The sequence below is a fragment of the Gasterosteus aculeatus genome, chromosome 18, assembly GCF_964276395.1.
Source record: "Gasterosteus aculeatus chromosome 18, fGasAcu3.hap1.1, whole genome shotgun sequence".
NCBI lineage: Eukaryota > Metazoa > Chordata > Actinopteri > Perciformes > Gasterosteidae > Gasterosteus > Gasterosteus aculeatus.
Window position 1 is genome coordinate 10,935,064 of NC_135706.1, and position 16,460 is coordinate 10,951,523.

Here is a 16,460-nt window from a genome sequence, read left to right on the forward strand (position 1 = left end):
AGATGAGTTTGTGTGTGTGGAGAAAAGAGGCAGAAGACACGGCCGCTTGTCCAAGACAAACAGGAAGGGTTCACTTCCACAGGTGCAGCTTTAGTGTGTCTGGCAGGGAGGGGGGGGGTCATTAAGAGGGCGCTTTGAGCGATTAAGGCCTCTCTTTTTCGCCAGCCGCTCGGGTTCGGCCCGGAGGAGATAAGTCAGTCGAAGCAGCAAAGCTTCAGCTGTTTGGCTTGGCCAAGTTGAGCCGACAAAATCGTGCTGCACAGAATCAGTCTTCCTCCTCCTCCGTCAGCTCTCTGTTAGGCTACGTCATCTGCCAGGAGGCAGATTTACTGATCCGTTTGTTAGCAGGGATTTTACAGTACTCCTTGTTTGTTGTGAGCGGGCAGAGCTGGAACTTAACTTCTCTTCAAGCAGACTCAAAACGACTGAGATTGATCTTCGCTTTCTCAAAAGTGTGTTGGGGGGGGGAAATAGCCTCCCCGCTTTTTCTCTCTCATCGTGACCCTAAATAAACCGGAGACTTGTCACTGTTTTAGAGAGTGCGGATTTCCGAGTTGAAAGATGAGCTCTTTGAGATGCAGAAGGGAGTGGTCCCGCCTCCCGCGTCTGCTCCAGTAATGGACTGAACTCCGTCCAGGCGCCCGCCGGGTCGAGCTGGCACCGGACGTGGGTGGAACAGCCGGATCGGACCTTCCCGTCCCCGCAGACCAGCCAAAGCCTGCAGATTGAGTCGCGGCGGCCAAGTCTCTGCAGGCCGCTTTATTAACTGTCGCCCAATTAGTTTCTGCTGGTCACAGCTCGCTTGTGCTTAATGGAGCCGGAGTTAAAATGAAAAGCTGGGGGCCCTTTTATGTACAAGCCAAGTAAACGCCCAAGTCGTTCTCTCCTTAGTGTTTTCCCCTTGAGTTCAGAAAATCAAATCATCGAAAGCCAATGTCTTGGAGTTACTATTTATTTATTTTTTGTTGCTGTAGATACAAACGTGCCTGTCAGGAGGTTAATCGCAGCATGAATCAGGACGCGGTCTTAATCCACCGTTCTGACATTCATTTGCTAATCTCAAGATTTTCTCAAGCAGCTGCGCTCCGCACTTCTGACCACCTCCTGAAACTCAGTGAAGCGCTGGATGTCTGTGGCGCCCTACTTTGAGTTCCTGCTCCATTTTTGGCCTTTGTATTTTTATTCCCTGAACCTTCCGTTCCCTGTGTGTGTATTTTAGTATTTGTTTCACGTCTTTCAAAAAACAATTGATAATTATGAAATAAAGTTCTCCATCTGGTCCGCAGTTTGAATTTGAATTATTAAAATGTGTGACATGAACCGACAAACAAATGATCCGCTTTTGACTTTTATGTAACAACAAAACATATTTTTCTAATATTTAACTACTGTGTGACATTCTTTTAAAAACAATGCCAGTCAGCATTATTCACTTTTATTCTGTTTTTCAGGAACAAGAAGAAAACAAAAGTGCAACTAGTTGGCCAGAATACTACATTGATCAGCTCAATTCAATGGCAGCTGTAAGTAATGACATTTATTTCTCTCTTTGGATAAAGAAATATCTCAAAATGGTTCTGCCTGCAAGAATGACCCCTGCCTCTGTTCGTAGGGAACCTTTTTTAATACTAAAATTAGCTGGGAAAACGTTTCCCATGTGACCTGTACACCTGCAGAAACCAGTAAAGCTTTATTGGGGCCGTCCCGACTTCAGACAACGTTTAATCTTTTGTTGGACAGAGAACGACGCTCCTCGCTCTGGAGAAAGAAGACGAGGAGGAGAGGAACAAAACCATCGAGAGCTTGAAGACGGCTCTGAGGACACAACCCATGAGGTGGGCAAACACTCCTAAATCTCCTTAAAAAAACATCTTCTTTCGTCTAACCTGCTCTCACCTCGTCTATTTTTGGCTCCTCACCCCGGGATGTCAATGAGTACTTTTAAGAAGTGAACACCCCTGAAGGTCACCGCAGTGTTGCTTAACGATTTTCCATTGACGAGAATGTGCATTAAATCGTTTCCATTTCACGGACCGCAAGCTTTACACTGCACCAAATATAGAGAGGAGGGAGACGGCGGATTAACGGGCACACAGATGCACATATTCAGCTTTTTGGCTAGTGACGATTCGGCTTTACTATGGGACATTTGTGCATTAAAGTATTTGCCATTAAAACTACTCTCCCGAAAAACAAAACTGGATTTCCCGCTCTCCTCTCAGGTTCGTCACCCGCTTCATCGACCTGGACGGCCTGACGTGTATCCTGAACTTCCTGAAGAGCATGGACTACGAGACGACCGAATCGCAGATCCACACGTCCCTGATCGGCTGCATCAAAGCTCTGATGAACAACTCGCAGGGCCGCGCCCACGTCCTCTCCCACTCCGAGAGCATCAACATCATCGCGCAGAGCCTGGCCACGGAGAACATCAAGACCAAAGTGGCCGTGCTGGAGATCATGGGCGCCGTGTGCCTGGTGCCCGGCGGCCACAAGAAGATCCTGGAGGCCATGATGCACTACCAGCGCTTCGCCTGCGAGAGGACGAGGTTTCAGGTGGGCGGGAGCCGTCGGCGGACAAAGTCATTTAAAAGCAAACGGTGTGTGTGAAGATGTGCAGCTCCCGTAATGACCTGTCATCCCGCAGACACTTATAAACGATCTGGACCGGAGCACAGGGCGATACAGGGACGAGGTCAACCTGAAGACGGCCATCATGTCCTTTATAAATGCTGTCCTGAGTCAAGGTGCTGGAGAGGTGAGACAGATTTTATGATTCATTCCCACACTGGAAGGTCATCATGTTCCTCAATAAGAGACTCATTTATTCTTCTTCTTTTTTTATTTAAATACAGACAAGTTTGGAATTCCGTATCCACTTACGATATGAGTTCCTCATGTTGGGGATCCAACCGGTGATCGATAAGCTACGGTCTCACGAAAACTCCACCTTGGACAGGTGAGACGGAGCAGAAAATAAAGTGAAGTCTGGAGCTGTGAAAAAATGATCAGGACCTGAACAACAGGAAATCAATGTATAGCTTCATAGACAACGTTGCATTCTAGTTGCTCCTGATTATTATATTAATATTAGATATTTCACCGCTGCCTTCTAGCAAAGCAGAGCGTGGATTAAACAAGTGCTCCACAATTGCAAGCTGCCTGTCTTATCTAGTTTCTCCACGCCCACTCTCAGGCATTTAGACTACTTTGAGATGCTGCGGAACGAGGATGAGCTGGCTTTGTCGAAACGTTTTGAGTCGGTAAGCAGGAAAAAAAACAAAACACACAAATTTGTGTCCGTAAAATATTTAGTATAAAATGATTCACAGGGCTGTTGTTTCGCTCCTTCTCCTCCAGGTACATATAGACACCAAAAGTGCTAACCAGGTTTTTGATCTCATCCGGAAGAAGATAAATCACACTGATGCACACCCGCACTTTATGTCCGTCCTGCATCACTGTCTCCTCATGCCACGTGAGTGTGTCTTCACGATGTGTAATAGTGGGCTGCAGACTGTTGACAAGTTGGGACAATTACTGTCGCAATGGAACACAATTCATAATCTGTTTGTGAATCTGCTGTGAAATGGGATCAAAGGCTGCTGAGTTTAGAAATGAAACGTAATGAGGCAGCCGTGTGACTCCCGCAAAGTGAACTGCATCAGGACCTTCTGGTCTCTGGCCAGAAAGATAATAATGTTGACTTTGTGCAGATTAGTCACTTCAGATATTGAATAAGCGCATTCCCATCCAACTTGCGTTTCAGCCAGCTTTCTCACGTCACTTGACTTGAAAACAAAGAGCCACTAAGCGGCTGCGTTTTCCTTTGACTCTCTCCTTCCCTTACGAGTTACTTTTTTTAATGAGACTCCCCCCCAGTTACTTTCCTGAGGCGCTGAGCGTGTGATTAACACTTGAGCCGCAAATACTGTGCCGCGGTCACACCCAAGAGTTAATAAAAAGCCAGCTTGTTATGGTACTTAAATAAGGAATCCGGAAAACATCACTGAATGTGAAGTGATGAATTGAATACTTGTGTGTGGTAAATGGTTTTCAAGCTAAATAACAACACAACAGTGAACACGTCGTCCCTCACGATGGATGAACCCTCACCAATGAGTAACGACTTCAAAGTGCTTCTCCTCATCTCCTCAGTTATGAGTATTCATTAGCTAATTTCAATTCATCATAATAAAGCAGCCGCTTGTGGACGCAGCTGTTCCTGTGCTGACACTAATGCAGAAATCCATACTAATTACTGCCCTCTCCCCTCAGACAAGAGAAGCGGCAACACGGTGCAGTACTGGCTGCTGCTGGATCGCATCGTCCAGCAGATGGTCTTGCAGAACGACAAAGGTCACGACCCCGATGTCACGCCACTGGAGAACTTTAACGTGAAGAACGTCGTCCGGATGTGAGTCTTCATTTTTTCCCCTCCAAGGCAGACGGAATGACGGCATGGAACGGATTACTCGGCCGCCAGTTAGGAAGAATGTCGAGCACTGTTGTGTTTGAGGAGAAATTAAAAAACCTCGTGCTGGTGGTCACGAGTAGCTTCACTTTTAAGTTTTAAGACTGGAGTCGTACACTGGTGTTTACTACGTGTGTGTTCCTCCCTGCAGGCTGGTCAATGAAAATGAGGTCAAACAGTGGAAAGAGCAGGCAGAGAAAATGCGAAAGGGTTAGTAAGACTATCAGTGATCAATGATCAATTCGATTAAAAGCACGCTTTGTAGTTAACCCGCCGCGGCCATTCCCGTTTCAGAGCACCACGAGCTGCAGCAGAGGTTTGAGAAGAAGGAGCGCGAGTGTGACGCAAAGACGCAGGAGAAAGAGGACATGATGCAGACGCTCAACAAGATGAAAGAGAAGCTGGAGAAGGAGAGCACCGAGCACAAGAACGTCAAGCAGCAAGTGGCCGAGCTCACCGGCCAACTGCACGAGCTCAGCACCGTACGTCGTCCTTTGCCTAGTACAGAGATATGGGGTTGGGTTGAAATGCCCCCCCCCCCCCCCCCCCCCCCCGAAGGGAAGCTGTTCCCTGTCTGTGTACCTCGGCTCTGTCGTCCCCCTTCTTGTTGCTTAAAAGGCAGTAAGGCCAAGAGTCCTCCCTTCAAAATCCTTACAATGTGCAGGATTCGGCATGTTCAAACGGACGTTAACATGATTACATTGTGAATGATCAGAGGAATTTCCCTCCCAGTTCATGTGTCTTTAATCACCCTCTGACCCTCAGGGCTTGAGACCACCAGGACATAAAGCATTCAATGGGGATTTGAAGGGAAACGTTCAGTGTTTTATTATTGTAAAGTTGCAATGATGGTCCGGCAGCATCCTGTAAGTGTTTTCCTGTCCATTGTTAAGATTGTGTAACGCTGTCCCTGCAGAGACGGGCAGCTGTTGTTCCTGGAGGCCCTCCCGTTGGCCCCGGACCCCCCGGAGGTCCTCTGCCTCCTCCACCCGTGCCAGCTTTCGGGGGGATGTGCCCTCCTCCCCCGCCGCCCCCTGGAGGCATGATGCCTCCTCCACCTCCCCCACCGCCTCCACCGGGTGGACCCCCACCTCCTCCTGGGTGCCCGCCCATCGGGGGCATCCCTCCCCCGCCGGGAGCCCCGCTCGGGCCGTCCCTGAAGAGGAAGAACATTCCCCAGCCGTCCAACGCACTCAAGTCCTTTAACTGGGCCAAGTTGTCTGAGGTGAGACAGAAAAATACCTGAATATATGACGTAAAGTAATCCGGCGCGTCTTTGTGTTAGAATACGAGATGTGAATGTCTTTTTGTCCTCAGAATAAACTGGAGGGAACCGTGTGGATGGAGGTGGACGATGCCAAGGTGTTTAAAATCCTGGATCTGGAGGACATTGAAAAGACCTTCTCAGCCTATCAGAGGCAGCAGGTACTGAGGACGCTGCAATTCACCTCCCCAGCTCTTCACATGTGGCCGTCCATCGGGGGTCTTGTTTTGCTACTTCTGATTTCACAGATTCACAGTTGGAGAGAATGGAAAGATCAAATAAATTAGGGCAAATAAGTTGGTAGAAATATTTGGGATTTTACTACATGCAAAACGTTCGGTAGCACTTTGACGCCCAGGTCTATAATGCATCATAAGCTCTCTATAATCCGCTTATATTTTTTGTTATAAGCATACATAAACCTTCATACTGCATTATAAAAATGATCAAACAATTTACAAAGCATTTTATATATTATGATCTTAAATATGCTTTGTAACATGTTATAATTACAAACTGCTATAAGAAGATTGTAATGCATGATAAGTTTGTTCATAACTCATCTTGTACATGAACAGAATGCTGCTTTTTGCTTTTTATCATTTTGACACATGCGGTTGCAAATGCATGAGTGAGTTGCTCACAATCAGTTTCTTCGGTTAATCAGTAGTGCGGTTGTTGGTTGTTGAAGAGAATGAGCATGTCTTATCAGAGTTCAATATGCATGTCCAACATTCAAAATAAGGGCTTTCAAAATGACTTAACTGAGAGCTTCTCTGTTCGCAAAGCGGCAAAATGTGCAAAATTTAGATTTCTTCTTTTTTTGATTTTGTGCACAGCATGTGAACTGTAAGCAACCGAGCCCCCCCCCCCCCCCACTCGTGTCTCGCTGCCGCTCCCACCCCCATTACCGAGGATCCGTCAGCACAGAATGAGCTTTGATTCAATAGCTGTTTGTTTTTATGGGCTGCAATCACGTAACTGCTTTACTTATTCTAATCAGTGCTTACATCTTCCCTGCTTCTTGCCTGCATTTTAGGACTTCTTTATGATCAATAACAGCAAACAGGTGAGTGCTCTTACAGTACAGTAGACGTACTTAGGTCTGTTTACATGTTGTACGTCCTGTCTTCTTGTTCTCTAATGTGTGCAATGAATATACATGACACTGTCGAGTCAGCTGCTTTTTATTTATCTGTCGTGTTTGCATGTAACGATTTCAACGTCTGTTTACTGCAGTTGAGATTTTGTTTTGGAGTTTAGGGCTCGCGTCTTCTTTCCTGTCGCGTGTGTGTGTGTGTGTGTATGTGTTGGTGACCGTTAATAAAATGATGATTGGTCCAGGTGTGAGTATCCTGTGGGCCTCTAACATCTTCCTGACTTTGCTCACAGAAAGAGGCAGAAGACGACGCGCTGACCTCTAAAAAGGTCAAGGAGCTGTCGGTCATCGACGGCCGCCGAGCTCAGAACTGCAACATCCTTCTCTCGCGGTAAGTTTGTATCGGCAGGAAAAAACACTTGTGAGGCATAAACGACACTGCAGAGGTTGTGATGGATATTTTCCTGTGGATGTAAAATGTTGTTCAACAAACATCTTGTTCTTCAAAAAATTCAATTTCAGTAATTGCTTTTTCAAAAAGTTGAATAAGAGATGAATAAAAAAACCAAATCACTCATCTATCGTGCTTTGGGAAGTACGTGTATAAAAAGGGTGTTTTCTATGCGATATGAACTAAAAACCATAGAAAGTAATACATCTCTCTGCGCTGCAGGCTTAAACTCTCCAACGAGGAGATGAAGAGAGCCATTCTGACCATGGACGAGCAGGAGGACCTTCCCAAAGACATGCTGGAGCAGGTACGCCCCCCCCCACTCCCGCTTCACTGCAAGCAGCGAGCGCTGATGGATGAATCCAACGCACTCATTTAGTGAGTGCACTTTGACTGCTCACTAAAAATAGCAGCCGAGTGTATTAATGCCTGTCGGCCCGACCTTCAGCGTTCAGCCACGTGCTCTCTTACTTCCGGAGCCATTACTTGAATTGCTCCACTACAACAGGGTACTTTGTTGTTGTTTTTTGACGGTGAGATGCAAATAGCTTGACAGCAGAGATGAACCCCTTTTTATATGTTTAATTACTTCAACACACGGCGTGATAAACCTCTCCTCTGTCTCTAACCCGAATGAGTACAGCTGATTATTTGGGGATTAAGGAGGTTTGTTGTTGTTTTTTTGGTCATCAGCTGCTGAAGTTTGTCCCAGAGAAGAGCGATGTGGATCTTCTAGAGGAGCACAAACACGAGCTGGACCGAATGGCAAAGGCCGACCGCTTCTTCTACGAGATGAGCAGGTATTTTAGCCGTACTTTCTTTTGTTTTTTTTCTCGTTTCTTTTACCTTTTTATTCTGTATTAAAGGCATATTGTCATCAGACCTGCCTGCTCCATGTCGCTGCAGCGCTCCGCAAATCAGAACTGCTGACAAACTGTAGCCATTGTTTCCTCTCAGTCGGGCCAGATAAGAGTAATGACTCATGGGTTTCCATGTAGGCAGGAACAATGGCTGAATGTGTGAATCATCTTAATTCTGTTGGGGATTAAATCAAGTCTGTAACATAATAACAGTAATTTAATGAGGAACAAAGCAAACGTGTCAAAACTTGGCCACTACTTGCACACATACATCAAAATCTGAAACTAGTAACTAGCGTTCCCACAGAACAGTGACAATAGAAAAACACATTCTTTCTTTTGAATAATTCACCGCAGTTCGGGATTTTTTTGTCGTTGAAGTTTACTCAAGAGTATTAAAGTCACATTGGTGTTCATATCTGCCGAGTCAGTGGGTTATAATGAACAACACTGCCAAAAATAAGCTTTGTTTCCACAACTATATGTGGGCAATGGAGTGAGCATGCAGGCGTTTTGCTTTATTTTATGTCCGTGTTTGTGGCTTTTGTCAACTTGGTGGCTTTCCCCGTTTATAATGTTATTTCTGACTATTTTTGTCCCATCTGATGCACATTTTCTGCCCCCTGTCCAGAATAAACCACTACCAGCAGAGGCTGCAGTCTTTATACTTCAAGAAGAAGTTTGCAGAGAGGATAGCAGAGATCAAACCCAAAGTCGAAGGTAAAATCAAACATTAGTGCTATAACTCTTAAGTAATTATTCCCCTTGGAAGCGTTTCTGTGGTCACAGTTTTATTTTTTATGTTTGCCAAGCTCCCTTATTCTAAAAATAAATCATCCAGACACCTTTATCACCCCAAAACATACATTTGTGTTCCTGTCTCAGCTCTCAGCAGGGCGTCTAAGGAGATTCTACACAGCAGAAACCTGAAGCAGCTGTTGGAGGTGGTGCTGGCCTTTGGAAACTTCATGAACAAGGGTCAGAGGGGGAACGCCTACGGCTTCAAGGTGTCTTCACTCAACAAGATCGCCGATACGAAGTCCAGTATCGACAAGTAAGAACTATTTGATTTCACCTTCTAATAAAATAAAAGCAAACGATGACAAGTAGTCATTGTAATGTCAATTGCTTACAAAATGGATAGTTTAAAGGAGCAAAGATAAGGGCTCCAACACTTGAAAGGCACTTTCACCAAAGACTGAGGTTTGAGGAATTGGATACAAAATACGTCCACACGACCAAAGGACACAGCAACAGTTTATATATAAATATTGCACATTTGATACGTCCGCTGCCTCGAAGGTGTCTCCACCTCACCGTGTCTCTACGTCTTGCAGGAACATAACCCTCCTGCACTACCTGATCACCATCCTGGAGAAGAAATATCCCAAAGTCCTGATGTTTCAGGATGACCTGCAGAGTCTCTCTGATGCCGCCAAAGTCAAGTAGGTGGAGCTGCAAGGAAGCTGCTGCCCGTCTTACAGCTGGCTTCTCCCTCTGAATTCAACCACCGCTCTGCTTTTTTCGCAGCATGACCGAGCTGGAAAAAGATATCGGCAACATGCGCAGCGGCTTGAAAGGCGTGGAGAGTGTGAGTCGCAGAGACGTGGCGCGCGTTCGCTCATTGTTCATGCGCTTGTACAACATCTGAACGTTTGATTAACCTTCACCTCGCAGGAGCTGGAATATCAGAAGAAGAGGCCGCAGGAGCCGGGCGACAAGTTTGTGTCGGTGGTGAGCCAGTTCATCACCGTGGCCAGCTTCAGCTTCTCCGACGTGGAGGACTCGCTCGTGGAGGCCAAGGAGCTGGTACGTGGCCCGAGAACGGACCAGACCGCACCGCTGTCACTCCCTTTCCTCTCGGACGCCGCTCGTTCTAGCGACCTCGTCGACCTCGTCTGGCGCGTCGCTCCCCCCGACAGCGCGAGTCAAGTGTTCCAGCTTCCTGCCACTTTGTGTGTGCAGAGAGAGGCAGGCACACAGATGGGACGCACAGTTTTGCACCATTGCGTTCGGCCTTGCGTTGTTTAACGAAAGCTTTTACAAACTGCAGCCGTTGCGTTGTGGGTGTTCGTTGTGGATATTGGAGGCCAACAGATTGCGGTTTCACTCGGGGCTAATTTGTAGTGCAAAAAGGAAAAAGGTGAACCCGGCAGACATTTTATGAGAAATAGTGTTTTTACTACCAGAAACCCGAGCGTGTTCACCTCTCTGGGAAAAGCTTGACACCCCGAAGTTAAATTCCGCCCACATGTATTGTTGAAGGGGTTTTATCTCAGCTTGTCACGTTGCAGCCGCTCGTATCTGGAAACCTTTTACTTTGTCCCATAGTGAAATTTGTCTACAGCGATGCTCTCGAGTGGCAATCAGAACATATTGACCTTATTAAACAATAAAGATAAGAGAAAATGTGGAATGCCTGAATGCGTCGCACACTAAACAACTATTAATTTGCCAGAAATGATTGTGTGTTTATTGCATCATTGCTCCACCTGATGTTTTTGTGTCATGCAGAGATCGCTTCCCATCTTTAGAATGTTGTTCTATGTTCTCAGCACGACCTCACATCTGGACATCCTATTTTTTTTTCTTTTTTAACTTACTGTGAAAAACACTCAACGTACACGTTGCCTTAATTGTGTCTCTGGCTCCAGCTGCAACCAGTAACTGGTCACGTTTGAGTTAACGTGGGCTTCAAAGCCCAACTACTGGTACCCTGCTCTTATTTCAAAGGAACGGAGACCTAACGAGTCACCTGTAAAACAGTCAGACGGAGTAAAACATGGTTCTGCTGTGTCCCGCTGGAAATTTAATCCCCCCCCCCCCTTGTCTTTGCTCCCGCAGTTCCTGAAGGCAGTAAAGCACTTTGGCGAGGATGCCGGCAAGATGCAGCCAGATGAGTTCTTCGGCATCTTTGACCAGTTCCTGCAGTCGTTCGCTGAGGCTCAACAGGAGAACGAGAACATGCGAAAACGCAAAGAGGAGGAGGAGCGCAGGGCCAAAATGGAAGCTCAGGTGTGTGATGTTTGCTGTAAACCAGTGGTTCGCAACTGGTCTGGCTCCGGGACCCACCATCACCCCTTAATGAGGAACGTTCTCAACTTCTCAAACTTATTTAATGAAAATATGGTGCAGTTGAGATAGATAGTGAGATAGTATGGAGACAGAATACGTAAGCCAACACAAAAACAAGTTTAATGAAAAAACAAAACAGCCAGCTGTTAATTCTAATTTTTATTTTCCCAGGCAAAGGCCTTAAAAACGTGTCCACGACCCACCAGCTGAGAATCTGTAAACATCACACACCTGAGCCACAGTTACAAAACACTGATAAACTGACATATTGTGTAAACTCCGGCATTAATTCAGCGATTAATTAAGTGAGGCTTTACACTACAGCTACTGCGTTGTTTGAAAGGAATAGTTCAACATTTTGGGAAATACATTAGCTTTATATAAAGGTAAAGACGGCCGCCGGCTAGCTCAGCACACAGACTGGAAACGAGCAGAAAAGGCAAGTCTGGCTCTGCCTGAACAGAACAAACTGCACCCGCCAGGACGGCCAAGAAATGGCTTGAGGTGTTGAACAGCTAGCCAGGCTCCGTTAGCGCCTGCTTTCATACTTTATGCTAAGCTAACCAGCTGCTGCTGGCTTCATATTTAACACAGGTAAGAGATATGAGTACCAATCTTTCCACCGAACTCTTAGTCCACAGTTATGAAGCGATTAAAGTGTGCTGGTCAAAGGTCAACGTGCCCTCACAGGCATAACGTTACACACACCCGCAAGGCGCTAAATGCATTTTTATTTCTGTGTCACCAGCTGAAGGAGCAGCGGGAGAAGGAGCGGAAGGCTCGGAAAGCAAAGGCAAACGGCGAGGACGACGGCGGGGAGTTCGACGACCTGGTGTCGGCGCTGCGGTCCGGCGAGGTCTTTGACAAGGATTTATCGAAGATGAAGCGCAACCGCAAGCGCATCAACAGCCAGACGACGGACGCCAGCAGAGAGCGACCGGTCACAAAGCTCAACTTCTAAGAGGGTTGAGATCCTCTTCCTCGTATCACTCGGCCACCCTGCTCCTCGTTAAGTTTCCCTCTGGGGTCGAGCTGACATCGGCATTCCTCCGCTCCCTCGTCTGCTCCCACCCAGCTCGGCCTTGCATCATCGCGGCGCCGGCGGCACCACACACACACACACACACACACACAGCACGACCAACATCAGACTTTTCATCCTCGGAGGTTTCAGTGCTGAAAAAAAAACGGAGAAGAAGCCAAAACTTGTTGACGACCAAATGTGATAATTCCCGCCGAAGGATCGGTTTGGTCAAATGAAATGTTTTTACGCTGTTGCGTAGGAACTCGATGTTCTCCCCTCGGGGAGAAGAAGAAAAAAAACAACTTTGCTTCCAGGTGCAAGAGATGCTCATGCTTGGTTTTGTACGTCTGAATCTATGCACAGAGTGAAAAGTGCAGTTAGCAGACTCCTTCAGGGCTTGATGCTCGATCCAAACGGGAAGACGATTCCTTTTAAAAAAAACACACACATAAGGGGCCATTTTGTACGGACTGATTTCATAGATTGAGGAGGCTGTTTTCATGCCCGAGAGATCATTTGGAGAAGGACTGAAGCTGAACTTCCTCTTGACCCCCCCGCTGTCCTCTTGCAGTCAGAAACCATCACAGGACTGAGACTTGATGTTAGACAGACGTGGTTTTGACTGCAAGTGACGCGGCTGAGAAGTTTCTTTTCTATTCATCGTTATTGACATGCAGCATTTATATATATATATCGGATCACTGTATGTTTTATTTGACGTTGTTTCCTGTTAAGAGCTGGCCTTAACTCCGTTGTTATGTGTTGAGTGGGTACTCTCAAAAGGCCGGGGTCTAATCTGCCGTTTCTCTACAAGTGTGGACACTTATGTCATAGATTACATATATATATATATATATATATATATATATGTATGTATACGGTTACGTGCGTGTTACACATGCACATATAAATTCACAATTACTATGCTAAATGCTATTAAAACAAAACCCAGTCAATGCAATACACCTGTTTCCCCCCTCCCAAGGGAGTGCCCCCCTTTATGTTTTTGTTGACCTGATGGAATATGTCTCCTGTGCACTGGCTGGATTCACTCTGCAAAAATACAAACACCTCGATTTCAAACTGTGTGATGTTTTCATCGTGGCAGAAAACGTCACATGTGGACGTGAAAGCTTCGATCACTGCTGTGTGAATCCATCCGGTGTCAAACACCTCCATTGGATTTTTATAATTTAAATATTGCTTTCTATTGTACAATGACCTGATGATAATAAATGGGTGAAACAGTTTTTGTATTTAGTAACTAAGCTCATGCACTTCACTTCCTATGCAGTCCACGATCGCGACCAGACTCACGGCGCCATGTAGTGGTCAGTAAATGTTACTGAGCAGAAAGCCACCGTAGTGTCAGACTGTCAGACAGTGCGACGTTTAATAAGTTCGACCACATCAGTCTTTGTGTCAGTAGATTTAATATTGTTTGCTCAACTACGAAGCACTTAATGTAGAGTCATGTTTGATGGCAGCCTGCCATCGAGGCTCACTTCAGTAGAAAACCATGCGTCAGCTCGTCGTCCGGCTCCTGCACGAAGCACGAGACTCCGGTGTAAAAAGCTCTGCCGGCAACTTCCACCACTACAGCCTTAAAGTCTCCGCACTCGACCTCCTGAACAGAAAAACACAGGCTTCAAATTCGCATTTTTACAAGATTGACAAAAGGCCATGAAAGAAAAATTTCAGTGATGGAGCGATAACAGAGTTGATCATCTTGGGTCTTGATAGGCTGATTAGTGTCATAAAAGCATTTTAATGCATTTCACATTTCACCAGGAGGAGACGGAACTTCCCACCTCAACAGCTTTCCCTGTGAACAGGGATCCAGTGGCTCCGCTCTGGAACGTCCTGCTCTGGTTCAGCTGGATGAGGCCTTTGTGATACTGCAGAGCCACGCGGGCCGTAACACCAGAACCGGTGGGGCTCCGGTCCACCTGCGAACACATTTAACCCAGTCGAGAAGACCGTGTTTCAGACAGCTCTCCCTCCGGGGGTCTCGACCACGGGTCCTTAAAGTACCTGAGCCTCAGCGAACACGCAGATATTGGCGGTGGGCTCAGATGAATAATCGTCTTTGCCGTCTGTGAGGATGGTGCCGTAGAGGAAGGCCAGATCGTCAGAGGTTGGGTGGTGTAACTTCACCTGGGAGAGAACACCACCAAAATGTCAAGACGAAAATGAGGGCTTCGTGGACGAACCCTGTACATTCAGATAGATACTCTTGTCTGACGACCCCCCGTGAACTTCGTACCTGAGATTTCACCGCGCTGGTCACCGCCGTGGCGGCGTCCACCAGGTCTCGAGACCTGGACGCGGTCACGTCGAGGCCGAACCTCTGGGCGTCCACAAAGGCGTAGAAGGCTCCTCCGTAGCTGATGTCAACGGTCACTTCGCCGAACCCTTCCACCGTCACCGTCACACCTGGATGGAAAGCGTTTTAGTGACACCAGGGGCATGAGAAGAAATGTCCCGTCTTCTTCGCGGTGGGTGTCCTACCTGTTGCGAACGCAAACGCCGGCACGCTGAGAAACCTCACCGCTCCCGTTCTACCGTGGGAGTACTCCACGAAGGCCCTCACCAGGCCGCAGGGACAGTGGATGTTCACCTGCGTCTCCGGTGACCGCGGCTCCTTCACCAGCTTGTAGTCCACAGCGTAGCGGCCCAGCGCGATGACGGCGTGCCCGCACATGGTGCTGTACCCCTCGTTGTGCATGAACAGCACCCCCAGGTCGGCCTCGGGCAGCTCGCTGTCCACCACCAGGGCCCCGTACATGTCGTAGTGTCCCCGCGGCTCGTACATCAGCACCTTCCTGAGGTGGTCCAGGTGCTCCCGGACGTAACGGCGCTTGGACAGCACGCCGTCACCTTTGACCTCCGGGTAGCCGCCGCGGATGATCCGCAAAGGCTCGCCGCCCGTGTGCATGTCGACCACCGAGAGCGCGTCTCCCGCGTGAGGCGGCAGCTCCGTTTCCATCTCAATGCTGATAGAAGAAAATAAGACCATTTCATATTTTAGATGCCAGTTAGGGTCACATGGTGAAGGTTTTTTCCCCTCAGTTTCCTTCACATTCATTCGACCCGAATTTACCACCTGGCAAAATCTGTCCTACACACAATCCGATTTAGATGGTTGTCAATTACTCCTTCATTCTTAAGCGGTCTGTCTTTGTGCATCCACTCTGAATGAGACTGCACCAACGACACCTTGTGCCATCGTTTTTACTCCTAAATATCCACAGTAACACTAGTGGCTTGTGGACCAGGTCGGTCCAAGCTGCAGCTGAACCAGATCCTTCTGAAGCCACCTGCTCCTTGGATCTGCACACCTCCTCCACTATGAAGTCCAAGTAGGTTCCTCTTTTCCAGCCGGTTCTTTGACACTTGCTGCTCCGTTCAGTTTGTATTCTTTAACAGTTTCTTGTTAAACTGGATAATGCTTGAATGATCTCTGTAGAGGGAAAGCTTTTTTTCCAGGCTAAGGGTAAATATGTGACAAGAGAAAACGATTACAGTTCATGTACCAAGGTTTTCCTTTCTTTTATTTTTTTACTTTTTTTTGCCATGTTGGTTTCCTTACTTGTTTTCGTTTTGTGTGCGACTGAAACTAGGATACCAGGATAACAGTTTGTTATCCAAACCTAATTAAATTGTTTTTTGTAAAGACGGGATTTTATTTTGAAAAACTTTGTGTGTAAAGTAATTATCATACGAACCGTTTTATGACGACACGAAGTTTTCCCACAATGGGGTCTTGCTTTAAGTCCTGCAGACGGAATGGATTCGGTTTCACAAGCGAAGAAATGTATCAACGAAAAACGACCACACTTTCCGGTGAATGCTGCAAATGCAAGATGCACTAATTAAAAGTGAACAACTCCCGAAATAATACTTTCCTTCTCTCCGACACACAAACAGGGCGACCCGTGGTTTGTGGCGTTCTGCGCATGCGCGCTTCAGTTCGCTAACTGGAGAAGTAAGACATTACCGCCACCACGTGTTCTGAAGGATACGAGACACCGTTAACTGTAGACGTCTTAAAATAATTAAAATATATATATAGCTCCAATATGCAACACGGGACAACACATTCTACTTCAAAAAGTATTTTTCTTGTGAACCATCAATGAGTCTCATAATTAAAAACGTATTATTTTGTGTGTTGTTTATTCCAGTGTACGTTTTGTACCAATATTACTTT

At 46.7% G+C, this 16,460-nt stretch overlaps 2 protein-coding genes across 6 annotated transcripts in view; one reads left to right on the top strand and one right to left on the bottom strand.

The window, feature by feature from the left end:
• LOC120808552 (disheveled-associated activator of morphogenesis 1) overlaps positions 1–13,496 on the top strand; it is a 38,269-nt gene extending 24,773 nt beyond the window's left edge. For 4 of the 5 annotated variants that reach the window (XM_040161553.2, XM_040161552.2, XM_078093225.1 and 1 more), the window contains 23 exons: positions 1,452–1,523; positions 1,741–1,835; positions 2,223–2,556; positions 2,648–2,758; positions 2,856–2,959; positions 3,197–3,263; positions 3,361–3,478; positions 4,279–4,417; positions 4,626–4,684; positions 4,769–4,956; positions 5,391–5,699; positions 5,792–5,899; positions 6,778–6,807; positions 7,131–7,228; positions 7,511–7,595; positions 7,982–8,088; positions 8,780–8,868; positions 9,034–9,202; positions 9,486–9,593; positions 9,679–9,739; positions 9,826–9,957; positions 10,993–11,163; positions 11,972–13,496. In XM_040161553.2, the coding sequence (XP_040017487.1) occupies positions 1,452–1,523; positions 1,741–1,835; positions 2,223–2,556; positions 2,648–2,758; positions 2,856–2,959; positions 3,197–3,263; positions 3,361–3,478; positions 4,279–4,417; positions 4,626–4,684; positions 4,769–4,956; positions 5,391–5,699; positions 5,792–5,899; positions 6,778–6,807; positions 7,131–7,228; positions 7,511–7,595; positions 7,982–8,088; positions 8,780–8,868; positions 9,034–9,202; positions 9,486–9,593; positions 9,679–9,739; positions 9,826–9,957; positions 10,993–11,163; positions 11,972–12,184 (2,967 nt within the window). In that variant the 3' untranslated portion in view covers positions 12,185–13,496. The remainder of the gene's footprint in view (positions 1–1,451; positions 1,524–1,740; positions 1,836–2,222; positions 2,557–2,647; positions 2,759–2,855; positions 2,960–3,196; positions 3,264–3,360; positions 3,479–4,278; positions 4,418–4,625; positions 4,685–4,768; positions 4,957–5,390; positions 5,700–5,791; positions 5,900–6,777; positions 6,808–7,130; positions 7,229–7,510; positions 7,596–7,981; positions 8,089–8,779; positions 8,869–9,033; positions 9,203–9,485; positions 9,594–9,678; positions 9,740–9,825; positions 9,958–10,992; positions 11,164–11,971) is intronic. The other variant, XM_078093226.1, reaches the window with a different exon arrangement.
• A 167-nt stretch (positions 13,497–13,663) lies between these two features.
• On the bottom strand, positions 13,664–16,223 carry l3hypdh (trans-L-3-hydroxyproline dehydratase). The gene is made up of 6 exons (XM_078093227.1): positions 15,976–16,223; positions 14,759–15,243; positions 14,514–14,683; positions 14,282–14,404; positions 14,059–14,196; positions 13,664–13,874 (listed from the first exon to the last, which is right to left on the bottom strand). Exons 2-6 carry the CDS (start codon positions 15,234–15,236, stop codon positions 13,749–13,751), a joined length of 1,035 nt encoding a protein of 344 aa, XP_077949353.1. The 5' UTR covers positions 15,237–15,243; positions 15,976–16,223; the 3' UTR covers positions 13,664–13,748.
• Between the last annotated feature and the right edge of the window lie 237 nt (positions 16,224–16,460).